The sequence below is a fragment of the Staurois parvus genome, unplaced genomic scaffold, assembly GCF_062004578.1.
Source record: "Staurois parvus isolate SC_StPar_1 unplaced genomic scaffold, SC_StPar_1.0 ptg000262l, whole genome shotgun sequence".
Lineage (NCBI taxonomy): Eukaryota > Metazoa > Chordata > Amphibia > Anura > Ranidae > Staurois > Staurois parvus.
The window spans coordinates 8,919,788-8,946,897 of record NW_028318058.1 but is presented as its reverse complement, the minus strand read 5'-3'; the positions used below and the strand labels follow the sequence as shown (position 1 = coordinate 8,946,897).

Below are 27,110 nucleotides of genomic sequence, written 5' to 3'. Positions count from 1 at the left end.
CCTCAATGGCACACTGATGCAATTGACAGCAACAAGAGCCAATGGATCACGCTGCTGTGAGAGCCAATGAGGAGAGCTATTGTTCTCATGCACATTACTGGATCGAGATAGGGCTCAGATAAGTAAATGGGGGGGGGGGGGGTTGGGCACGGGGAGCTGCACCCTCAAGGTTTTTTACCTTAATGCAATTGTTCTGCTCATCTGTCTTGCCTAGTCAGCAATAGTCTGGCAAATAAACATGGCAGCAATTACTGGCTGCAAGAAAGTAGAGAAACCCTTTCCATGAACACCATTTCACACTTGCACAAAACCCAGCAGCAGACAATGGATACCCCATTCTCCTCTCATCCCACATTCCTCTGCTGTGGCAAACTCATCCAGCTTTGCCTTCTTTCTTCCCTACTTGGATGGGCCCTTGCTAGCCAAGAAGGGCCTTCCCTTTGTCTGTCAGCTTATTGATGTATCCGAGCAGGAGACAGCTGTGTCAGCAGGAGTCAGGTAAACATGACCACAGTGTCTGAGCAGGGAGAAGGAGGGAAAATGGAAGTAGAGAACTGAGGCGGAATGCACTGTTTGCAGTCAAATTACTTTTAAAATGTAAGGATTACCCACATACTGTACGTGTAGCATTAAAATACAAAGAGCACACATAAGAAGGAAATAAATACCTTTAAAACTTGCACAACACATGAGCACCACTCTAAGTGTGTGCGTAAAACTCTTCTCTCTGGTTTCAGACAGTGGATCACAGCTTCATCTAGTCTTTTACTTGACCGAAATAACTCTACAAGTCTAATATTGACAAACACATCATTGGGCCTTGCAAACAGTTCCGACTGAATCAAATCAAACAATTGATTCCAGCCTGCTTCACCTTCACAGTTTAAAAGCTGCTCCTGAAAAAAAAATAGAAATAATTACAGTCTACATGAGAAATTAAGACTCCCAAGTGGTACACAATCACAACAGATACTCTGCAGAACTGTACTGGTAACCAGAAGCATTAAAGAGTAAACAAACATTTTCCATTAGTGATCTGTGCCTGCAGCACCATGTAGTGTATGAAAAAGTATCAGTTCTCTTTGTATTGCTTTGTTTGAAAACCCTGGTGTTGCTGCCAGTCCCTCTGCCATTACTATTAAACGCTGACCACACTAGGCAGGAGAGCACAACGTGGTCCATTTTCTAGCTCAACTTGCTCTCTTCCAATGGTCAAACCTCTGCTTACATGCCCCTTTTCCCCCCTCGCACACAGCCATTTACTGGGAAGTTCACTGTGATGCAGTTTCTCCTCCAGCTCTCTAAGCTCCTTATTGTAGCTGAAAACAGATGGCAAGTGATCACTTCTAAAATAGTGTGGGGAAAAAAAGAGGTATTTATAATATTTTATAAGACTACACAAACGTTTTGCCTTTCATTTCTATTTTAAACTGAATGGGTTGTTTTACAAGAACAGGGAACACATATACTTTAATAGATAATTGATGCTGGAGGAGCAATGAAAAAAAATAAATTGAAAACCATCAAACCAACATTTATTTTATATCTAGAGTATTGCAGGGTTGGAAAATCCCATTATTTCTGTCCAATTGATAAAAAGGTACACAAATATTAAAAGTAGAAACCACAATTTGCAAAGACATCATGATAATGGTGTCTTGCTCAAACATCTGGTAATATACAAGGGAGATCTATTTTTAAGAAGCATAGTAGAAGCTTAGCTTAAAACAGACCCCATTTGCTAGATGAAGAATGGCACCTCTAGAACTCACCAGTAAACAGTATTATGGGTATATGCTCTACCTAGAAGAGTATTGGCATTGTTAATGTTATGCCCCTTTCCTCAGAACTGGAACCTATAGTCTGTGTCAAACCAATAGTAATAGAGGACTGTTTGACTACCAAAGGTTACAGGTAGAAAATGAAGGGGGAAAAAAAAAAAAGTAGATGTGGACCCCCCCAAAAAATAGATTTTTTACTTACCTGTAAAATCTAACATCCAATTCTTGGAGTGCATCACAGGACACAGATTGTTAATCCTTACTAACACAGTTATGTGCCCCCTACAGGTGACTGGACACTGGCAAAAAAGATAGGATGTGCCCTCCTATATAACCACTCCCATACAGGAAGGTCCTTTGTTTTGTAGCAAGCTATTCACCACATTACAGAGGGGAGGGATCTCTGTGTCCACTGATTTGACTACCTGTTTTTTTAGTATAAGTCAAGTTTTCTTTATCGTACACCAAGGGACATAGAGCAGCTTTATTGTTCCCAAAGCACTGCCATGAGGGGAGGAGTGACACAGCCACTACTGACAGGCCCAAAGTGAACCTCACACAGCAGCCTGCAAAACACTCCTCAGAGGCTCTAACATCCACCTAGCAAAACCTTGTAAAAGTATGAACCGAAGCCTTGCAGACCTGAACAACTGATGATTGATGACGGATAGCCCAAGAGGCACCTATACTCATAGTAGAATGAGCAGTCAATAGAAAAAGTGAAGCCCTTTCTTTCAAAACATATGCAGGAAAACATGTAGGTCCTTAGGACCCAGGAATTACTTGCCTCCCTCCCATTCCCTTCACACTATAAAAATGTCAGGGTTCTACTGGGGCTCAGGTCTGAAGAAGGAGCCTATTGAGCATGCTCTGAAATGCATTACCACCCCCTTCACCTGCTACATCTGACTCTGCTCTCCAAGCTTCATTTTTGATGCACAGGCACATCCTGGCCTCTACTTCCTGATCCTATAGACACAGTTTGCTGCTGGACGGCTGGATGTCCCACCTGGATCTAATTACCACACAATGAGTCTTTTTAACCGTTTATCTTGTAAGTGCAAATTTTCCATTGTTTACTGAATAAATTGTCAATACTGCACTTAAGAGGCGCCTTCCTTTCTTTTTCTTGTTACTGCATTAGAGCCTTGCTTCCACTCTAAGAAGAGCTGCCTCAGTGTTACTGCTCCCATCTATCCATCCCTGATATCCATCTGGCACCTTTATCTTACAGCTACAGAGGTTGGACTCCAACAAGCACGCCCTATATAATATACATTTTCTAATTTTAGATACATCCTGATCCATATCACTAAGCATGGATAGCCTTGCTCCCCAAGGACTGAGGCCTAGGACATAACAGGCAGCAAAACAAGTGTCTGAGGATCTGGTGAAGAGGAAACATTGGGACATGTAGATTATGTCTACCAACACAAGGAATCCTCTGGATGGAGCGAGGCCACCTCCAAAAGCACTAATTTAAAATGATTGTAAATGTTTGTGGGTTTTTTCTTTATTATTATAATTATTAAAATAACGAACGTGTTATACTTGCATGTTCTGTGCAATGGTTTTGCATAGAGTAGCCCCGATCCTCCTCTTCTCAGGTCCCCCACAGGTTCTTCTGACTCCTCTCCCAGCCAAGGGCCCCCACTGAAATCCACTTGCTATAGGGCCACCTAAGCATGCTCACTCCCAAACCCTACTCTGTGTGTCCATAAGACACACACAGCGGGGCTCGGTCGCACCACCTCATTATTGGCTCCAAATGACAGCAGTGGGAGCCAACGGCTCCCTCTGATATGTCTGAATCAATGAGGAGCAAGAGAGTCAACTCTCGTGCACAGTTAAGGGGCTGTGGGGGAAGCTGCATGCAGAAGGTTTTTTTTATACATTAGAACCTTCTGCCTTCACAATCACTTTAAACCGGAACTTCCACAACCTGAAAAGGCTGTTGAGATGCTCGAGTCCCAGGATGGGCCAAATCTGGCTGTTTGGTTTTGGAACAGTAAAGAGGTTGAAGTAGAAACCATGGCAACTCTTTTCCTCTGGAACCATAATGATCACTCTTCTTGTGAGAAAGAGGATGATTGAGAGCTTGCAAAAGGGCAAACTTCCTTGTGGATTCCCAGAGAACATTTGCAAGCATGAAGTGTAGAGATGAGGATCCAAAGTTTCAACCTGCAGCTGGGAGCCCCTATACAGTGAATCTCGTCTGCCATTCCCCCCACCCCCGACTAAAGGCCTGCAAACACCTTCCCCAGTCGTATAAACGGGAGCACTGCTACACTGAGAAGAGAATTTGGGTATACCTGAATATACTGGCTTAGAGGCCCAGTATTTCGCACGGAATTGGACATGAGATCAATGTCTGATAGCAGCAAAATGGATGTCTCATGGAAGAAGTAGAAAGAGCCTTAGATCTCGATTTGTGCATTTACCTTTCTTCCCAAATGGTAAAGAAGCTCTTATCACCCGAAATCTTCTGGATAAACGATTCAGGTCAGTTCCAAACAAACATTCTCTTTGAAAAGGGAAAATGTGCCAGCAACTTCTTACAGGATAGCTCTGCAGACCAGGCATTTTAGCCAAAAGAACATCAAATATGGACAAAGTTCCAAACATGCAGACGTTGTGCTTCAACCTCAAGGCTCCAGCAGACACCAAAAGCAGCAACTACTGGCTGCAAGCTGCTTTCACCAAGGTGAAAAGACTTTGTCCAAGACTGCCAGATGTTTGATGACAGCATCCTTAACCAGTTCCCAACCGCGCTATAGCCAAAAGACTGCTACAGTGCGGTTGGCTAGTTCTGGGAGGGAGTCTATGGACGTCATCCCAGAAACACAATCATAGTTAAAGAAAGGATGTATCGGAGACCAACTGAGGATCTTGTGGCAGCTGTCATGATCCCAGGGGCGGAGTTTTCTGAGAGAAATTGCACGAAGGCAATCTTTTAAAACTACTTTAACTCTGACCCTGGGGATCCTCAGCTGCAGAGTCCTTGGAAGAGTGCAGAGTCTTCCACCTCCCTATCATTAGCTACACCGTTATCGGAATCTGTCCTCTACAAGTTTCTCCTCCATTAATCAGGAAGAGACAGGAAATTGGAAACGTCTACATTTGCGACTTAAACATTCCAAAGCAGAAAGACTGTCAAACAGCTGTTATAGCATTCGCACTAACGCAGATAACAAATCCACCCTTGTCATGGAGGTAGGTGCACCGGGAGATAGCAAAAGTACCCATCAGAGAGAAAGGAGACTGGGCCGCTAGGTACACACTGACCCCCAGGTGAAGGGGAAACTAAAAGGGGGGGCACATCTAGGTACTTCCCTACCCGGAGATATTTGGGGAGAATGCCCCCACCGCACACCAAGGTGTGCTTACGTGGGTCTGGCAAAAGAAGCTTGTTGCATTCAGCTGTTTGCAAAGTAGTGACTCCAGTCATAGGAGGTGCCAGTTGTGTCACAGTGCTTCTATCCAGCTGCTCAATGCTGCCTTGAGTGCCACTTATGACATTGCCAAAGGAGCAACATGGCCGCCGCAGCAATTTCCCGTCAGTTTCCACACCTGAAAACACATTGTATTTTTAGATGTGTAAGGGTGCCTTTAAGAATGGCTGTCAGTCCTGCTCTACTGAAAAAGCAGTATGTTTTGGCTGGAACAGCTGCAATTCTCGCAGCCTCAAACACCTGCAGTAGTGTGAACCTAGCCACTTATGACATTGCCACCAAAGGCTGAAAATGGCCGCTGCCAGATACCTTCACTCCTGCTCGTGACATCATCATCTAGCACCATTTGTGCGGCAGGCCACAGGGAAAGCAGAGGCCAGAGAACAACTCCATCCCCTTAACACATGGTAGTATACAGAAGGGGACTTCTTGTATCGTGCCAGTATCCAATCACCTGTTGGTGGCGCATAGCCCTGTAAGGAAGGAATAATAAAGCTTCAATATTTTAAAACAACATTTTCCCATAGCTTACTTTTAGTCTGTAGATAACAGGACTTCCAGGGAAAAGCTTAGCTGCTTTTTCCACCCAGTATTCTGCTCTACCATCTGTGACATCGCTAGTGCATATCAATTCAGCAATCCTAAGAACAAGATCCTTCTGAGTAGGGTTCAGTTCCAAAGAACGCTGAAATCAGAGGAAAAATAATGATTATATACCTTTCTTATTACATAATAGCACATTGAACTACTACTGGACTAATAAATAGAATTATAAATGAATAGCTCAACAAATAAAATTTTATTCATTACAACAAAGGAAATAACAGTAAACATAAAAATATCAACGGCATTTAAAACAGAAGAGTGGGTTTTGCAAAAATAAACACACATAAACCTAGATGGCTGCAGCTGTCCTCTGCTGCCACAACACCGAGAACTGAGCGATTTAAGACCACTAATTGCTCAGTTCTCTGTATTCAGTCTGCAGAGAGTGAGAACTTTCAGTCTTCAGCTCTCTGCTCTGCCCCACCAGAGCTCACTGGAGCACTGGGATGTGGAGGGGGTGGAAGAGGCTGGTTCACACTCTCAAAGGTGCCTGAGACAGCTACCTGTAAAGCATCTGGGCAGATCCCAACATCATTGTTGGGATCCCTGCAGAGCCTGGATGGGCTCTCTGACGTTAGCCGACAGTGGGCTTTAGCTCACTGTGGGCTGAATCTGGGACACAGAAGTGCAGAAACAAATGCACTCCTGTGACTCACAGGAGAAGTATGGCCAAAAATCTTTGGCCATAGTTTCTTTAAAACTGTACCTAACCACACATTATAGCAATATAGCAGCAGGAGGTAAATACATGTCAACTAGGCATGCCTGCACATATTTTACATTGGCTTTCATAGTGTCCTCGAGCAGCTTCAAAACCTATGGTGTTCCATAATGCAAACGTAAATGCCTACCCATTCCCACCCTTCACTATTCGTCCATCACTTTGACAGGCAGATTAACAGAATAATACTGAGGTCCCAAACATGACTGAGTTGCAGAAGCATCCAAGGTCCTGATGCTCCCTGGGTGCTTTGAAAGCCATCACAAGGCATGAGCAAACACTCATAGGTGCCTGGTTTTCTGACAATTAGCATATATATATATATATATATATATATATATATATATATACACACACATACACACACACACATATATATATATATATATATATATATATATACATATACACACACACACACATACATACATATACATATATACACACACACACATACATATACACACAAAGAAAATTCTATAACTAAAATACCTTGTAGCAGCCAACAGCTTTATCAACATTCCCTTCAAGTTCAAAAAGCTGACCAAGAAACCGGTGTGCTTTTGGATCCCTTGCTTGCACATCAATGTAGGATGACACACATCTGAAAACATATTGAACAATTCTATTATTAGACTCTTACATTTTAAAACATTTATGGAAATGAATGAATGAATGCACATGGACCTGTATATATTGCTGCAGAACTGAAAAAATATTAGTATACGAGATAAAAACCACAGTCTGGGGAGAAATGATAGCATTAGTAATAGCACTAAAGTCAAGTCAAATATTGTCCACTTACAGTAATTGAATCCACCACATGAGCACAAAGACAATGAGGTTCTAAACTTTAACAGCTGTAAAACTATGTAAGAATGGGTTATGCAGGTCAAGGTTTAGTGCAGCAATAGCACATATGATGCTGTACCCTCTCTAAAAATGAAACAGAACATTTCTTAGTCACTAGACCAGCCTTTCTCAACCTTTTCAACACAGGGGAACCCTTGAAATAACTTTCCGGTCTCAAGGAGCTCCTGCTAAATATTACTTTAATCATACATTAGTGTGGGAGGCCGTGGGAAGAATGGTCCTCAACATGCAGTAATTGGGTAGCTCAACCATGTCAGTTTGAGAGGCAGAAATTGCCCATTATTCAAGGAACACCTAGCAACTTCTGGAGGAACCTTAGGGGTCCATGGAACCCTGGTTGGGAAACCCTGCACTAGACCAAGATACTAGTGAAGAAACTGTAAAGCAGCAATGTCACAAAACTACAGAAGTGGATAGTATTTGGTACACTGATGGGTAATGGCATGACCAGCACAAGGGACGAGCAAGAGAAGCATCTGACCCAGGGACCGCAGAGTAAGACCAAACATTTTTTAACACTAGCACTACCACTAACTGAACTCCTAAAGTCCGTCCTTGGTGCCCAAATTGCAGAGTGGGACAGGGCACCACGCAGAGTTGCTGTGGGGAGCTAAGACATGCGCTCTGATGGAGTCTCACTACTGTCAGGTGAAGTGATCTCCACCCAACAGATGAAGGTTAGTGCCAGTCTGCATGCCTGACGTCATTCATTCAGCTAAAGAGTGTGAACCCCATCTCTAAAATTAGAACCTCAAGAAGACTTTCTGCAGAGTTGTACTGCAGATATAACAAAAAGAGCATTTATGGAATATTTCAAGGAAGTTTTGTTCTGCCTCTCCAAGCTAAGCGCTGAAAGTGTGGTCTCTCTAACTGATCCAGTTCTGGAATGATACCTATAACTTACAGTCTTAGTATAATAAGCAGAAAATGACTCGTTTTAAATGACATCTTGAAGATCATAGAAAGCTTTAAAGCAGGGATGAACAACCTTTTGACCTTCCTGGGCCATATTAGAGGTAGGCGAAAGGTCTTGGGCCATATTTGCTCAAGCACAGTAGCCCATTCTTTTAAATGGGCTGCTGTGCCTTGTTTCACGCAGAAAAAAACAAACAAAAAAGTTCCTGCACCATTTTTGAACCACATGGGCCGGGAAAAATCGCAGTGCTTTTCCACCATGCAATTTCCTGTCAGTTCCCGCACCTGGAAACACAATACGTTGGGGGTGCCATTAGGAATGGATGTCAGCCCTGCGCATCTGTAAACAGCTGGTTTGGCAGGAACAGCTGCGATTCTCACACTCACAACCACCCGCAGTAGTATGAACCCAGCCTAAATTCACGGACAGTTTGTGAAATCCATGATTTTTACATCTGTCTGTAAATATCTGTTACAGACATGCAGGCTGCATGTCCATAACAGACATTCATGGACAGATGTAAAAATCATGGATTTTACAAACCGTCCTTGAATTTAATGGGAAGTCGGAGGCAGGGGGGGAGCAGCTCACCTCAATATCTCCCCCCCCCCCCCCCAAAACCCAAGTGGCATTTACTTGCCTGGCGCTACACAGAATCCCTGCTTTAGCGGTTGGTGATGCTTTCACAAAAGACGGCACCCCCTGCATCACTTTAGCTGTGCTCATTCTTGCATTCTGTGTGCCACAGAGGCTTATATGAAAATAGGTATACACAGCATCCCCAGCAACCCTCCATACGTACTAGCAGCCTTGGCTTTTCTTGCATGGGGTTCTTCAAGACACGTGGGTTGGACACCACTGCTTTAAAGTTTAACTAAAAACAAAACTTTTTTTTTTTTTAATTCTGGATAGAGTGAAGATGGATTAGAACACCTGTCAATTTTTGCTGTGCCCCTGTTGAGGAGATTTACCCTCTTTGTTTTGTTTACCATAATCCCTGAAAGTGAAAGCAAAGAAAAACCCAAATTTTGGGTTGTCCTAGAAAAAGTAATAGAGGGGATGTTTTCCAATAGGGATACTAGATCTGAGGGTCCCCAAGGGATTCCCTTAATTTGCAGGGATTTCCTCTCACTTCCCGTCTAGCTAGGAAGACAGGAAATGAAGGAAATCTCCGAAACGGGGCACAGATGGGGTAAAAAACCTGACAGGGTTATAACCCTCCCTTGCACTATCGAAAAAAAAAAAAAATAATAATTTTTGCCTAGAATACTACTTTAATCCCAAAACTTTTCAGATCTTCACAGATCAACATCTAATAGTTAAAAAAAAAAAAATAAATAAATCATAGTATGTCTTGCTTCAGCAATTACATGTGCGCATTTATTTTAGGTACTTCTATAGCACAATTTATGTAGCGCTTTACATATATATTGTACATTCACATCAGTTCCTAACCCTCAAGGGGTGTACAATCTAAGGTCCTTAACTTACATTCATATATACACATACTAGGGACAATTTAGACAGGATCCAATTATCCTACCAGCATGCCTTTGGAGTGTGGGAGAAAACCGCAGTACACAGAGGAAACCTACGCAGGCACAGAGAGAACATGCAAACTCCAGGCATGTGGTGCCGTGGTTGGGATTCAAACCAACAACCCTAGTACTGCCAGGTAAAAGTGGTAACCATTTAGCCACTGTGCTGCCCAGAACAGAAATTAAAGGCAGAGGGTGGGACTAGCTATACAAAGCATTACCTAGCAACAGAGTGAGGAAGGGATACATTTATTTAAAACAAAACAAACAACAATGCATGCGTAACATGACAAATTTCAAACTTCACTTTTTTGCAAAGTTATTTACCTCTTGGCGAGATCATATTCTTTAGCTTCATAGTATAACTTGGCGAAAAGGAATCCCTTCATGGCTTTCTGGAAACAAAACAGTTGAAAGAAAACTTATTTTCTACACAAGAACTGTGGGCACCTGCATATTTTATGACAATGGATAGCATTGTGAAGAATTCAAACTATTTTACCTCCTGTGTAAATCTAAAATGGTAGTCTGTAAAGGCTTTTAAAGCGTTGCCTATGGATATAAAAAATGTATGCAGTTTGTCGCCATTGCATGGGGTGTGTGCAGTTTTAGAGCATGTCATGTTTGGTATCAATTTACTCGACATACCGTCATATTTTACAAAACAATTGGCCAATATATCGAGTTTTTGTGCATTAAAAGTAAAAAAGTGTGTTTTTTTCTTCAAATAAATTTGCGTTAAAAAAAAAAAAAAAATCGTTGCGTGAGTACTATGTGACATACAAAAATTGCAGCATCCACCAATTTATTCACTAGGGTGTCTGCTTTAAAAAATATATGTTTGGAAGTTCAAAGTAATTTCCTAGCAAAAAAATACATATTTTTTTCATGTGAACAAAAAGTGTCAGAATTGGCTTGGTCTTCAGGTGGTTAGAAGAGTGAGTGATGTGTGATAGTGATCTAATGCTGGAGATAAAATCCCCCCCCCCCCCCCCAAATGACCCCTTTTCGGAAAGTAGCCACCCCCAACTATTTGCTGAGAGGCATGTTTAGTCAACAAAAGAATTTATTTTTTTCACAAGTTTTTGGAAAATGACTAAAAAATAAAGTGTGTGTGTGTATATTTTTTTTTTTTTATTTTTTTATTTTTTTTTTTACACAAAGTTGTCGCTTAACCACTTACCTACCGGGCACTTATACCCCCTTCCTGCCCAGGCCAATTTTCAGCTTTCAGCACTGTAGCACTTTGAATGACAATTGCAACACCGATATGAAATTTTTATCATTTTTTGAGACCGATAAGAGCTTTCTTTTGGTGGTATTTAATCACCTCTGGGTTTATTTTTGTGCTAAAATTTTGGAAAAAAAGTTTTAGTTTTTGTTATAACATTTTGTAAATAAGTAATTTTTCTCCTTCACTGATGTGCGCTAATGAAGCCGCAGTAATGGCCGCCATTTTTTCTTTTCCTCCAAATCCATACCAGACCCTTATCCGAGCATGCAGCCCGGCAGGTCAGGAAGGGGGGGGGATAGGGGAGGGGGGATGAGCGAGTGCCCCCCCCCCCACCTGAACCATACCAGACCACATGCCCTCAACATGGAGGGGTGCTTTGGGGCAGGAGGGCTCCCCCCCAAAGCACCTTGTCCCCAGGTTGATGGGGACAAGGGCCTCTTCCCCACAACCCTGGCCGGTGGTTGTGGGGGTCTGCAGGCAGGGGGCTTATCGGAATCTGGAAGCCCCCTTTAACAAGGGGGCCCCCAGATCCCATCCCCCCTGTGAATGAGTATGGGGTACATGGTACTGCTACGCATTCACAAAACACAAAGACCCAAAGGGCTTGGTGTGGATGGGAGGGGGGACCCCACGCCTTTTTTTATTTATTATGGTGCTGGTTTTTAAATGTAAATTCTTGCTTTTTTTTTTTTCTTCACTAGAGCTCAGAAATTCACCTGTCACGTCACCCAGCTAAAAGAGAAAGTTTTCTTGGAATTTATATCCCTAAAGGAAACAATGTTTACTTTGAGTTTATTAAAAGATACAAAGTTTCCTGTAACTCCCGGGAAAGTGACATCTAATCTTGTGAACTATAGTGAAGAAAAAAAAAGGCTGGCATTTGCATTTAAAAATCAGCGCCGACATACACTTTGTATTGCAAAAAAAATTAAGAAAAAAAAATTTGTAAACCAAGGCATGATTTTCATTCGTAAACCGAAAATTACGTTAACCGAGGCGTTGGTAAACCAAGGTACGCCTGTATTAGTATTGCAATCCTTTGTATTGGGATACATAGAACCATCATACATCTGAATTGGCAACATAGTACAACATTTGTGTCACATTTGAGATACCTGGCTAGTTACACTGACCTTGCCCAGGGACTTAGACTGGCCATACATTATGCAATTTTCATGAGATTTTTGGTTTAGATTTACCAAACACCATATAATAGGTCAAACCGAACAACACTTTCAATTGTATCCAATTATTCAGGCTCTTGCACTACATAATTGAAGGTAAATCTAAAGGAAATTGGGCATAAATTGGACAGAAAATTGTATAGTGTATGGCCAGCCTTAGGGTTGATTCACACCACAGAAATAGAGGCTGGATTAGTGTTACAGCTCCATGGATGAGCGCAAGGTCGGTTTGAATCCCAACCACGACAATGAAGTTGCATGATCTCACTAGGCGGCTACCCTAACATAGATGTGCTGGTGGCAGCATCATTGATTTCTGTCTAAATGATCCCTAGAATGTGAATTAGAATGAGCTCGTCTGTTCAAACACCTTCAAAGCTGCACCTTATCTGAATGTCAAACGATGGGATGAGGGCCTGGACTAATGATTGATTTGATAATGCTGGTTTGCACCTCGCCTCCTTCTGGGAAGGGTTTGTCAAGCTGAGAGGGAAAAGAGTGAGCGAGAAGGAGCGAGAAAAGGATTTAAAAATAAATAAAATAATGGCATAGATCCCCCCCCCCAAATCCATAACAGACCCTTATCCGAGCATGCAGATACCGCATGCCTTCAAAGATTTTTTTCCTTTGTTGAATTTCCTGCTTGGTTCACACTAGATGCGATTTAAAATTGTGCTTTTTGTTGGCAATTTCATTGTGTTTTCTGTAGATTTACCAACAAGTTATTGCGTTTTCAATTGTTTTGCACTGCGATTTCTATTGTAGTCTATATGCGAAATCGCTGCAAAATGCAGAAAATGTTAAATAAGAACTACTTTTGAAACTGTGCTGCAGCAAATCGCGTATGTTAAAACACTCACATCCACATTCATTAGATCCGATATCAGGTACAATTTCAATTCCCAAATCGCACCTGAAATCGCGCACCCTGGATGCAACTTGGCATGAGATTTGCATGCCCTGCTACTTGCAAATCGCATGCCAAATTGCACCCGATTTGACCAAGGGCTAACACCACAGTCACATCTAATCCGATTTGGAAATTGGGCAACTTACAGTGAAGTCACACGATTTCAAAATCAGATTGGATGTGAATGGAGCCTATAGTGGACAATAGGGTGCGACTTGGCCTACAATTTGCAAGTTGCCTGTCATGCAAATTGCACCCGATGTGACTGGGGGCCACCCCGGTCATAGCAAAGCGGATTTTGAAGTAGTGTGACACTTGGAGTGGAATAGATCTGCACAAGAAGAAAGTGAAACTAAGTGTGAGGAGGAAGGGGCTGACAGTTAAGTTTCTTAAAATATATATATTTTGTTTAGCCAAATTAGTTAACAAACATGGATGTTTGTTTAAGCAAATAACATATGCTGGAATGTTATTGTTTCGGTTGAATAAATCTATTTAAATTGTTATTAAGGTAATGATTATTTTTCTCCTTCCTAAGTACAACAGAAAAGTTGTCCAAATATGAATGATTAACCTATTAAACTGGGGATAAAAAAACGAATATGAAAAGTTGTTATTCTAAAAATCTTCATCTACTTGCATATTAAAGTTATACCAGCAAGAATTAGTCTATGTAGAAAACTATGATTTAAATCAAGCCTTACTGACTAGTGATTTAAATCAAATCCACCCTGGAAAGCACACTTCATAAGAAGTATAATCTTTAGATTGTAAGCTCTTATGAGCAGGACCATTCTATTTTAGCAACATCAATCCTGCTTTTCTTTTTTTTTTTCCCACCAAGAAGTTGACCATACCTACTTGTTGCTGCTGTCCAAATAAATGTTTGGACTATGTATTTTTGGGAGGGTATTTCATATTCAATATACTAGCACCCCTAACACTTATATTTTGTGAGCAATATAATATGCCCAAATCTAGCTTGTTAGAGCACACATATGCAGGTATGTCCAAACTAACAAACCAAAAATCCCCTATTGCTCCACAAGACCATGTTATGTACCAATGAATAGGTCGTGTTCAATGTACAGCTAGCTATTCTTTTTCTACAATCCTCTTATCAGTAATAAATTAGGCCCCCAATTTATGTTGATTTTAGCCTTTACTGGCAAACATATATTCACCAATGTCATATACACAATACAGCTGCAAACATATTCACCAATGTCATATACACAGTAGAGCTTCAAACATAAATTCACCAATGCCAAATACACAATAGAACTGCAAACATATATTTGTGAATGTCATATACACAATAGAACTGCAAACATATATTCGCGAATGTCATATACACAATGGAGCCGCATGGAAAATTGCTATGGTGCACAAATAAATGCCAAGATGGCTGTTGGAGGAGGTGCAAGAGCAGCTATCATACCGGACATACGTAATGACGTTTGCGGAAGGACGTTTCCGCGCACCCAGAAGTGGTAGTGGGGAGTGTTAGTGGATGGGAGTGTAGTTAGGAGAGTTCAGTGGTAATTTGCAAATCTATTTTTTGGCTTTGTGAACTGTTCTCTGGACATGGTGAGATCGCTGTTCTCGACCAAAGGAGCTGATCCACATTTGCAGGGGAAACATTACTAATAATTGTTGTATTTTCAGTTGAAAACATGTCCGATTCCTAGATACATTGAGGTACATAACAGAGGTTCAAGGTATTCCATAGAAGAAGTTATTGTTCTTCCTAACTATACAGGTGGCACAGACACAAGCATACACCCAGGGCCACTGTTAGATATCACGGGGTCCCGTACAGCCTCCCACCACCAGAGAAAATATCCAAATTATATTTATGGTAAAAATACAGTAAAAACATTATTAATGGACACAATCCCAACCAAATTCCTGTGAAATCTAAATAAAACCGTGCTGAGTTCATAAATAAAGCTGTGTGTGTAATTGAGGTCTTGGAGCTCATTCACATGGGTGCTGTGGCCTGTAGAGTGGGAAACAGAAATTTGTTTTTGTGGCTGTCGCTGTTTGCAGGCAACCTATATTACACTATGGAAATGCTGCAGGTCCTAATTTGACAAGCATATGGGTGCAGGTGTACAGCCCTGTACATGTGAATGTACAATGAGCATTCAGGGCCACTTCCCAATGCCTGCACACCTGTCAGATTAAAACCTGTGTTCATACAGCTGCTGTGTCCCCATAGTGTAACAGGTGGCTCCAGCCACATGAACAACCCCCCTCATTCATGATGTACAGGCCAGAGGACCTGTGTGAATGTGGCATTTTTTACTTTTTTTTTCCCCAGCTAATTAATTTCAATGGGCTGCCTAACGTGTGGGAACATGCAAAAATACTGCAGGCATATTATTTTAATAGTGTGTTGCACCTAACCGCACAGTAGTGTGGTGCCATGTGTTTTGGTGGCTGTGAATGCATCTGTGTTTACTAGACGTGTGGAGATGCAATTAAGTTTTCATCATGGTACCTGCGCACATCTGCAAAGAGCATTGCATTTCTTTGCTGTGCAGGAAATGTGTGTTCTTGCATGCGTTTGTGCACCACAAATGGTGTGAACAAGTCCTAAGGGCCAGTTCACACTATATAAATGCAGTCTAGATGTGTTCCAGATGAATTTTGCATGCACTTTTTTATGCATGTTCCAGAGCATTTTGGATGCGTTTTTGATGTGTTCCAGTGCATTTTTTTTTATGCATTCCAGTTGTTTCCTCTCTTTTTCTTCAATTTAATTAGAGACATGTGCGTTTTAGTGCATTCCAGGGTGTTTTACCACATCCAAGTACAGTTCTATGCATAAACAATGCAGCTTGTTAGACTTTTTTGGCAGCACCTGCAACGCACTGGAACTGCAAGCGCTGATGTGAACTATGACATTGACAACCATATAACCACCTTTCTGTGCATTTTGGATGCCGAAAATGGAACTGAAAACACATGTAGTGTGAACTGGCCCTAAAGGTTATTATAGGTAAGGGAACGGGACTGACCAGGAATTGTGAATTCAATCAGATTAGTGGTGAGATACAATCAGAAATCATATAATAATGCGAGGTCTGAGCTGGAGGTGATAGGAAGTGAGACACATTAACTTGATTAGTAAATAAATAGTTAAATAAAAAAAGTGGGGCAGTGATACATAGATTTGCAGATGGAACAGGTGATGACGGGGGACGGGGGGGGGGGGTATGGGAGGAGGGGATGGGGGTCAAGTTGTATAAGGAAAGAGGTTTAAGGGTTCGTTCACCCTATAGCGTTTGACCGGCGTTTGGGAAGCTTTTTTAATGCTCCACAAACGCCCTATGCGTGGTTTTGAAGCATTTGATAGGCGTTTGCCAAGGGTTAAAACTGCACCAAACACCTATAATGAAGTTAAATGGCATTAACGCTCCGAAAACGCCTCGCAACCACGTCGCAACTGCAGCTGTCAAGGAGCTTACAATCCAAGGCCAGAAACTCAGACATATACTATGCATGCATCCCTTGTGATAGGAATAATTAGTGACAGGTCCACTTCATGGAGAGATATGGGGTCAATAAGATCCTCTACAATGTGAATCATTAGATCAAAAAAATCATTGATCTAGTGCTTTAAAAAAAAAAAAAAAGTGACATCGCTCCAGTCCTCCAAGAGCATAGAGATGAGTGGAGGCCATCTTTCCTTCACTAATCTCTATGCCCAACGCCAAGATCGTTCAATGGTTTCTCAGGTAAGGCTGAGAACTACCTAGCGGTGGCGGGTGGTGGCAAGGGGTCGCAGCGGCGGGCAGGGTTATTTTTGGTACCTGTTGTGACGGACGCGGGATCGCTGTCACCAATATGTGACAACCGCGGTGTCACACCCCAGCCCTTCTCACCAAACTCGTGACCGAAGGACTAGCCAATCTAAAACCGCGATGTCATGTGCGTAACAATGCCACACTCAGCGGCACCCTGCACAACGATTTTCCAGCTAAATGGACCACAATCGATGCACCGGCAGCCTGAATGCGATTGTTACTGTGTCAGGTTAATTACACAATTAACCCCTCACACTGCCACCACCTCCTTTTTGTACAGAGAAAGAGGAAACTCGGCGATATCAGCTATAACACCATAATGGTTGAGATAATCGTCTGTATAAAACGGTCACCGCAGGCCGGTTATATAGAGGGTTAAACAAACACATTAGTGTTCTCTTTAGAGGCAGAAATTCATAAATTGCAATAAAGAGCTATAGAAACAGTTCAACACTTTCAGAAGGAAAGAGTTATTACTAAAAGTTCAAACGGGTGCAATAAAAATATTTACAGAAAAAGATGTAACGAAGATATATATAAATATACAGAGAACAACAGCACAGTAAAGAGATAATAGAAAGGAGGTTAAAAGGTTAAAGTACTTGCCAATCAGCCTTGGGTTTGCAGATCAAGTTTCAAGAGCGAAAGGGTATGGGTCTCCCCAGGTGGTTCTGATGTTAAAATGGGAGACTTCTTCAACTTAACTCTCTTAGGCCTGACGGCCCATTTTCTAGTCCCCCAGCAGGGGGTGTCTCTAAAGCCAAGGACCAATAACCTGTTTAGGGCGTGGAGGTCTGGGCGGATACCTCAACTAGAGCCAAAATCTCTCAACTCATATTTTGGCCCATAACTTTCCATCTGCACAAGTGACATTGCACCCGCGGGTAAATTATTATGCAGACACGTCTGAGGATTGATTAGATATTAATTATGAAATTATACACTGAACACGGTTCACGAGATCTACTTTTCGGCTTTCCTAATTAATTCCTAATGTATTCGAGACAAGGCGAGTGACCTACCAAAATGTTCGTCTCCTCTTAGCCAATCTGACTATATGTCTGGTTTTTATGTAAGCCTCTCATATTCGAAGATATGAGACATAGGGGAAAAATGGATTTTAAAAATGGTTAGCTGGTTGTGTTTTCTTGGAATGTCTTTTGAACTCCTGGGAAAGCTTGCCTTATCTTATACGAGGTGTTATATGGCACAGCTCCGCTCACACAGCCAGGCACCTTGCTCAGAGATGTTTTATAGCTCTGGGGTTCCCTGCTGTGCCCTAGCCTGCCTGTGACCCTTCCAACACACATATGTCCCTGTGGATTAACAAAGAGGAAAGGGGAAATGTATGAGGGGAGAATATGGAGATTCTTAACAAAATGGAGGCTGCATCCTGCCTCTGGTGCGCATGTTCACGACACCTGTATCGGTGCTTATTTTCATATCGTCTGAAACATTTCAGCCACCGAAATTTCAGTGCACTCCTAGTTTTTACACAATGCAGATTAACCCCTGAGGTTCCACAGTGAGTATAACAAGCATGCTTTACTGCATATACTGACTGTACTGTTGTGGGTTTAGTAACACTAACATCAAAAGTGAAAATAAAAGAAAATCATAAATTTTGGTTGTCACTGAAACAGGAATAGAAGGAAATATTGCAGTGGGGACATGAGTTTTGTTGACATAAGGATTTCCTCTTCCTGTTTTGGGAAGTGAAGGGAAATTTCCCCTATGGGACACAGAAAAAATACATCTTACAGGGGATATAAACCTTCCTTATTCTATATAAAATGAAAAAAAAAAAACAGTTTAGCTTTTAGTTACACTTTATTGTGGGGAAATTTCTCTTTTCAAAAAACACCCAATCACATGCAAGGGTAAGAACACAGGATTTTTGTTTGTACAGGACTGGCTAATGGAAGTCAGCAGATTTGCCTCATTCTCTAAGCTCTGGGGATAATTCCCTCTATGCCTCTGATGAATCACTACTTTAGGGCACAGCAGGCAGGAGGAGAGCAGAGGGTCCCCTGTCTTCTATGCAGCGTCACCTTTCATTGTCACTTTTATTACAGCTACAGCAGATCTTTAACCACTTGCCAACCAGGCTATAGCCGAATGCCGGCTACAGAGCGTTGTCCAGTTCTGGGAGGGCTCATTTGAAGACCTCCCAGAGTGCGCCCCCCACGGCCCACCCCTGGAGCTGTCTGTGATTGCTGTGTCCTTTAGACTCAGCTGATCACATGACAAGGTAAAAGGCCAATTACAGTGGCTTTTTACCACTTGATCAGCTGTGTCCAATCACAAAGTAAATACAGTTGCCGATTATCGGAAGCACTTTCCTCAAGCTGTCACAGCATGAAGAAAGTACTGCCGATAACCAGCAATTGTCACAGAGGACATCCGCACTGATAATCAGTGCAGTCCCAAAAGTGCCCAGCAGTGGCGCCCATCAGTGCAGCATCATTGGTGTTGATGTGGCACCGATGATGCTACACTGATGGGTGCCACTGCTGGGCACTTTTGGGACTGCACTGATAGTTCCCATCAGTGCAGCCTATCAGTGCCACCTCATCAATGCACATCAGTGAAGAAGAAAAATTACCTGTTTTTAAAATTGTATAATAGAAACAAAAACTTTTTTTAAATTTTTGCTCTTTCATTTATAGTGCAAAAAATAAAACACCCAGTGTTGATTAAATACCACCAAAAGAAAGCACTACTTGTGTGAAAAAAAGTACAAATGTCACATGGGTACAGTGCTGCATGACCGCGCAATTATCACTCAAAGTGCAACAGCACTGAAAGCTGAAAATTGGCCTGGGCAGGAAGGGGGTGAAAGTGCCTGGTAGGGAAGTGGTTAATAAACACTAGACCCCTGAGCTGGGCCCCACGTGCTCAGAGCCCCCTGGGGATAAAAGAGGCACTGCCTGTGTACAATGAGTCCCCATAGAGGTGTACAGTCTCGGTATGAGGGCTCTGAGCCTGGCAGTGTAGTGTATGCCGGGAGAAGGCCGGGGGGTGTGCCTTACCTCCCGCGGAGAGGAGACGCTGCTCTGGACATTGTCGATGTATTTCTGTAGGTCCGCTTTACTGCGTCTCATCCTGCTCGCTCCGTGTACACACCACGGCCCCGTATAAGCCGCACTCAGCACACACTTCCCGGAAGGCGCTCACTCAGCCCTGGCGGCTCCACGGATCTGATGCGCCGAACGTCACTTCCTCTGGTTTGAAGAGGCCGGGGCTCGAGGAGGTCTTAGGCGGGGTCTAGCGCAGTCTCGTATACGCTGTACGAGAGTTAGGGGGCGGATGTAACTGTGCGCTACTCCGGGCGGAAGTGGCTGTGCTTAGTGCGAGGATTAGGTGCTGCGGACACAGTGCTGTTGTGTTCTCCATATGGAACCACTAGTTCACTAGTCAGATGTGCTATAAATCGGTAGAAGGAAATGTACTATATATGCTTTTTTTTTACCACCCCCCTTACACACAGACAAACGTGAAGGAATCATTACTAACAATTCTATATTGATTTTTCATTCTAATGTGTCACTTTAATTGAATTGATTACAGTTTCTGCCCACTTTATTAGGTACACCATAAAATCTCCCCTACACCATTACACCACCACCAGCAGCCTGAACCGTTGATACCAGGAAGGATGGATCCATGCTTTCATGTTGTTTACACCAGATTCTGACCCTACCATCTGAATGTTGCAGCAACCAGTCTGCCCATTCTACTCTGACATCAAGGCATTCTCATCCACATAACTGCAACTCACTGGATATTTTCTCTGTTTCGGACCATTCTGTAACCCTAGAGATGGTTGTGTGTGAAAATCCCAGCAGATCAGCAGTTTTTGAAATATTCAGACCAGCCCTTCTGGCACCAACAACCGTGCCACATTCAAAGTCACTTAAATCCCCTTTCTTCCCCATTCTGATGCTTGGTTTAAACTGCAGAAAGTCATCTTCACCACGTATAGATGCCTAAATGCATTGAGTTGCTGCCATGTGATTGGCTGATTAGCAATTTGTGGTAGTAAGCAATTGAATAGGTGTACCTAATAAAGTGTCCGGTGAGTGTATATTTAGATAAGAACAATTCTGCTTTCACACACATGCAAAACTCTGTCATAACTCTGCTTCCCCAGGGTAGTATCACACATGATATGAGAGGGCCAAGCATGTTTAGATGAATAGTAGGAAAGACAGTAGAATATATACACTATATTGCCAAAAGTATTGGGACGCCTGCCTTTACTCACACATGAACTTTAATGGCATCCCAGTCTTAGTCCGTAGGGTTCAATGTTCAGTTGACCCACCCTTTGCAGCTATAACAGCTTCAGCTCTTCTGAGAAGGCTGTCCACAAGGTTTAGGAGTGTGTCTATGGGAATGTTTGACCATTCTTCCAGAAGTGCATTTGTGAGGTCAGGCAATGATGTCGGATGAGAAGGCCTGGCGTGCAGTCTCCGCTCTAATTCATCCCAAAGGTGTTCTATCGGGTTGTGGTCAGGACTCTGTGCAGGCCAGTCAAGTTCCTCTACCCCAAACTCGCTCATCCATATCTTTATGGACCTTACTTTTTGCACTGGTGCACAATCATGTTGGAACAGGAAGGGGCCATCCGCAAACTGTTCCCACAAAGTTGGGAGTATGAAATTGTCCAAAATGTCTTGGTATGCTGACACCTTAAGAGTTCTCTTCACTGGAACTAAGGGGCCAAGCCCAGCCCCTGAAAAACAACCCCACACCATAATCCTCCCTCCACCAAACTTTACACTTGGCAGAGTGCAGTCAGAGAAGTACCGTTCTGGCAACCGCCAAACCCAGACACATCCATCGGTTTGCCAGACAGAGAACAGTGATTTGTCACTCCAGAGAACACATCACCACTGCTCTAGAGTCCAGTGGCGGTGTGCTTTACACCACTGTATCCGACGCTTTGCATTGCACTTGATGATGTAAGGCTTGGATACAGCTGCTCGGCCATGGAAACCTATTCCATGAATCTCTCTACACACTGTTGTGCTAATCTGAAGGCCACACAAAGTTTGGAGGACTTTAGCTATTGACTCTGCAAACAGTGACTTCTGCGCACTGTGCACTTCCCCGGCTCTGTCATTTTACATGGACTATCACTTTGTGGCTGAGGTGCCATTGTTCCAATTTGCTTCCACTTTGTTATAATACCACTAACAAGGTTGACCGTGGAATATTTAGTAGCAAGGAAATTTCACAGATGGACTTATTGTACAGGTGACAACCTATCACAGTACCACGCTTGAATTCATTGAGCTCCTGAGAGTGACCCATTCTTTCACAAATGTTTGTAGAAGAAGTCTGCATGCATAGGTGCTTGATTTTATATACCTGTGGTCATGGAGGTGATTGGAACACCAATACAATGATTTGGAGGGCTGCCCAATACTTTTGTCAATATAGTGTAGGTTGGTGGTTAGCATTAGAGGGCCAAACATATGAACCCCTTCATGATGGAGGGCAAAACAAATCCTAATGCCTGAACACAGTTTTGCAACATGTGTCATTAAAACTCTATATATTAACCCAACTACTTAAAAGATATGTAAACCCATTCATTTTAAAATAAAAATGAAAGGTAAAATATTTGAGTTTACATATTAAAAAAAATTCTAAATACCTTTTTCCCTTTTTTTAATAAGTGATCACATTCCCTCTGTTCTCAGCTGCATAATAGCTGAGGGAGGAGAAACAGCAGTACCCTGATCTTCCCAGTGAATAGCTGTGCAGGTGGGGGTGTCAGGTGATCATTGGAGGAGAGCAGACGGAGTTCCCCGCACAAATAGAGAACTGACCATGCTGTGCTCTCATGCCTAGTGTGGTTAGTTTTTAACAGGAAAACAGAGGGACTGGCAGAAACATCAGGGATTTCACACAACAGAAGCAATACAGTAGAAAGAATAGGATACTTTTTTCCCAGAAATACATCAGGTGTCTCCAAACTTTCTAAACAAACAGCCAGTTTATAGTCCTTCAGACTTTAAGGGGCTGGACTGTGACTAGCGGAAGTAGAAAATGCTCTGGTGTCAGGGGAGTAACAATGCCTCAGTCTTGGTGGGAGTGTCTAAGGTCAGAAAGGAACAGAAATATTGCTTCAACATTAGTATTAGTGGAAGGAGTAATGCCCCATTTTTGGTGTCAGTGGAAGGAACAGTGCCCCACTCTTGGTGTCAATGGGAGGAATAGTGCCCCATCATTGGTATCAATGGGAGAAGTTATGTCCCATTGTTGGTGTAAGTGGACATAATGGTGCGTCATTGTTGAATAATGGGAGGAATTATGCCCCATTGTTGGTATCGGGAAGGAATGTTACCTCACTATTGGTGTGAGTAGCATGAAAAGCGTCTCGTATCAATAGCAGGAATGATGACCCAAGGGCCAGTTAAAGGAAAGCAAAGGGCCACAGTTTGGGGACCACTGAAGTATATGGTAGATCAAGCACATATCAGGAACATGAAATGTTGGGTTTACAAATTCTTTAAGTGTATAGTTTATATTGGGAGTTTTGTCTCTGCCTACTTGGTAACTCGATGGAGTGTGGGATAGTTTTTAGGCTCTGGTTTACTTCACTCTTTTGTTTACTTATTGTAGGATGGTTGTATTGTTTGTCCATTGATGCGATTATTGGGGGTTATATCTCCTGCATGGACAACTCCTTTGATTATCATTTAGGACATAAATGATGATTTATATATTAGTAGCAGTTGGAGATCTGGGTATTCACTACGAGTGAGTAGATTCTATTTCCCCATTTCATTTCTTTGTTATATTTTATTACTTATATTTATTTTTTTAGACCACTAGTAACTGTCCCTCTTTTTAGTCTGTGCTTCCAGGGCCTCTCCACAGGCCAGGGGAGACTATAAAGCCTCTTCAGACCAAATGTGCATACTCTCTTTGGGCTTTTATGTGTAGGCAACTATTTTGGACTGAGGGTATGCATGGTTGACAGTGTTTTCAACAGTGTATATGGTTTTACTATTTTTTTTTTATAGAATATTTTTGAACGTATATATGTTTGCATAAAATGAGGTCTATATTGTAGCTCTGTCTTTTTAGTATACTGTCATGGTATACTGAAGATTTACATCATGCATCCAAGTCCTGATGAAGTGGTTCCCGAGCAATGTGTTGACATGACACAGTTGTGTTAGGATGCAGACTCTTTACTTTTGCTCTTTTTGCTTTTCGGATTTAAACTATGTATTAAAAGCTGTTTTGGACCAAGCACTCTTACATTTCACTGTATAATAAATTTAAAAAAACCTGAGAATCAATGGATATTTCTTGTTATGCTTTAGGTATTATGCATGATCTCCTGAGTAGCATGTTCATAGTCCATTTAATTTGTTTGCATTAAAGTTTACATTGTTTGGGATGATGCCCCCAGGACATTATATAGTACAGGTATCCTATAATTCAACCTCCTTCTAATCCAGTGTTTGTGTGCCACCTAGCTTTTTGTTACTACATTCTCTAAGTTCTACCAGGTGGATGTTGCATCCTCGTCTGGATGCCAGCTTCAAGCATAAGGTCCTTCAGGTGGCTCATTGAGCTGTAGGCAGTTCCTAGTTCTCTGTTTCCTTCGACCTGTTGCCATTTGTTTACTGTGTTGCTCACCCCTCAGATGGACTGGTTTTGGATGTTCTGAAAGTGAAAGACTTAAAGCTTTAAAGCTCTTTTGGCTGTACTTCTCCTGTGGATCACAGGAGTACAGTTTGTTCTGCAGTCCTGTGACCTGTTTTGACCCGGTTAAGGCTCGGGAAAGATCCTGACTTTAAAGTCAGGATCCAACCCAGAGTCTGGAGTGGCACCTGGCTCAGCCTCTCAGCAAGCTGCTTTAGCCTGAGCCAGCAGCTCCCTCCCCCTCCACAGCCCAGGGCTCCTGTTAGCACTGGGGGGGAAGAGCACAGAGCGGTGACTGACAGTCACGCTATGGTACTTGCCTGGCTGCATTGTGCCAAGTGTAAAGTTTGATGGAGGGGGGATTATGGTGTGGGGTTGTTTTGCAGAGGTTGGGCCCTTAGTTCCAGTGAATGGAACTCTTAAGGCATCAGCATACTAAGACATTTTGGACAGTTTCATGCTCCCTACTTTGTGGGAACAGTTTGGGGATGGCTCCTTCCTGTTCCAGCATGACTGCGCACCAGTGCACAAAGCAAAGTCTATAAAGACATGGATGAGCGAGTTTGGAGTGGAGGAACTTGACTAGCCTGACCTCAACCTGATAGAACACCTTTGGGATGAATTAGAGCGGAGACTGCAAGCCAGGCCTTCTCATCCAACATCATTGCCTGACCTCGCAAATGCACTTCTGGAAGAATGGTCAAACATTCCCATAGACACACTCCTAAACCTTGTTGACAGCCTTCCCAGAAGAGTTGAAACTGGTATAGCTGCAAAGGGTGGGCCAACTCAATATTGAACCCTACGGACTAAGACTGGGACACCATTAAAGTTCATGTGCGTGTGAAGGGTCTTAGCAGCTGCAGAAACTCTAAGAGTCCCTTATGCAGGCCATAGACGGGGAGAAAAACGGCCGATTTTTCTTTTAAAAAACGAAAAATCGGTCATTCAAGCGGCCGACGTTAACAGGAATGGTAAAAAAATAAAAAAATCGGCCGATTTTCATCCCGTCTACAGCTGGCAAAAAGTGTCCCTGCAGAGAGCTCTGCTATTTCTTTGACAGTTCTTTGACATTTATAGTGGTTGTAACAATGTATCTATTTGTATCCATTTAGGATACAGATGTTTTTATTCGGAAACAAATAGATACAATGTTGCAACCGCTGTAAATGTCAAGGAACTGTCAAAGAAATAGCGGAGCTCTCTGCAGGGACACTTTTTGCCGTACTGGAATTTCTTCTTCTTCCTCTTCTTCTTCCTCCTCTTCTTCTTCATCCTCTTCTTCTTTTTCTTCTTTTTGTCTTCTTCTTGCACTGCTCAAGCGCCGATTTTTTTTCCAACTTTTTATAAAAAAAATCTTCCAAAATACCAAAAAACGGCCGAACAAATAGCCCACTAACGATCCGAAAATCGGCCGATTTTATTTTCGGCCGATTTTCAACCCATCTATGGCCTGCATTAGGCCTGGAATAGCAGACTGGTCCTCTAGATGCAGGTTAGTACAAACTGTATCAATCAAGTCTGAGATAATTTCTTGGATATCGGAGTCATCAGCTGGTGGCTCAATATTGGCCTCTTCAAAGGAGGATTGTTGGGGCTCAGAATCAGAGATTTTGACCAAGCCCTCAGACTTGGCTTGATCTTGGGACTCAGAAGGATCAGAATCTGACAGAGATGATGGTGGAAACTGACGAAGATGACACAATTATAGTGATATCAGGTTCTAGAATACAGGCTTTGGTTTACTCTTATTGAAATTGATAAATGAACTGAAAATGGATGCTGCACTACTCCATTAATATTAAAAATTAAAAAGCAGTGTACAAAAATAAAGTAAACACCCTGAGGTGAGCGTGCACGCCAGCTGGTGGAGGAGCACAATTTGTGTTTAAATTTGAAGATCACTAGTGCACTGATTTTAGTTTGAAGACATTTTTCACCAAGAGACTATTTTGCATCTGTTTTATAGATATGTATTCATCACTAGGTTTTGCACCTTTGATATTGATTATTATGTGCTATTTGTTAGGCACTCAGCTGGGTTTTTACTATTAATATCACTTGTATGTTTTATGCTTTCACTGTTATTTATATATCTTAATTGTATTTGTGTATTATCACACTACATTTTATTATTTATGATTATGTGGTAGCACGGCACTCACTGCTTTATCTTTGATTATTATTGTGTGAAAGGTATTTATTTTAGGCACATTTTGCAGTTTTTCATAGAAGGGGTCGGCTGGGTGTTTACTTCACTTACTTTTGTACACTGCAGTCAGCCAGGAGTTTACTTTATTTTGGTACACGGTTTTTTTAATTTTTATTATTGAGATTAGTGCAGCCTCCTTTCTCAGTTCATTTATATAGGTTTGTGGGAACACAATTAGGTGTCTGCAGCAACTCATA

The 27,110-nt window shown here is 42.2% G+C and overlaps 1 protein-coding gene across 1 annotated transcript in view; it reads right to left on the bottom strand.

Annotated features, from left to right (window-relative positions):
* Nucleotides 1-20,232, bottom strand: part of LOC149459387 (E3 SUMO-protein ligase RanBP2-like) — a gene marked incomplete at its 3' end in the record, with an annotated part of 153,268 nt that extends 133,036 nt beyond the window's left edge. Inside the window, exons 1-5 of the mRNA XM_089681224.1 lie at nucleotides 20,063-20,232; nucleotides 10,215-10,282; nucleotides 7,053-7,164; nucleotides 5,766-5,918; nucleotides 669-896 (exon numbers count right to left, since the gene is read on the bottom strand). Coding sequence (XP_089537350.1) covers nucleotides 669-896; nucleotides 5,766-5,918; nucleotides 7,053-7,164; nucleotides 10,215-10,282; nucleotides 20,063-20,134 — 633 coding nt within the window. The remainder of the gene's footprint in view (nucleotides 1-668; nucleotides 897-5,765; nucleotides 5,919-7,052; nucleotides 7,165-10,214; nucleotides 10,283-20,062) is intronic.
* Between the last annotated feature and the right edge of the window lie 6,878 nt (nucleotides 20,233-27,110).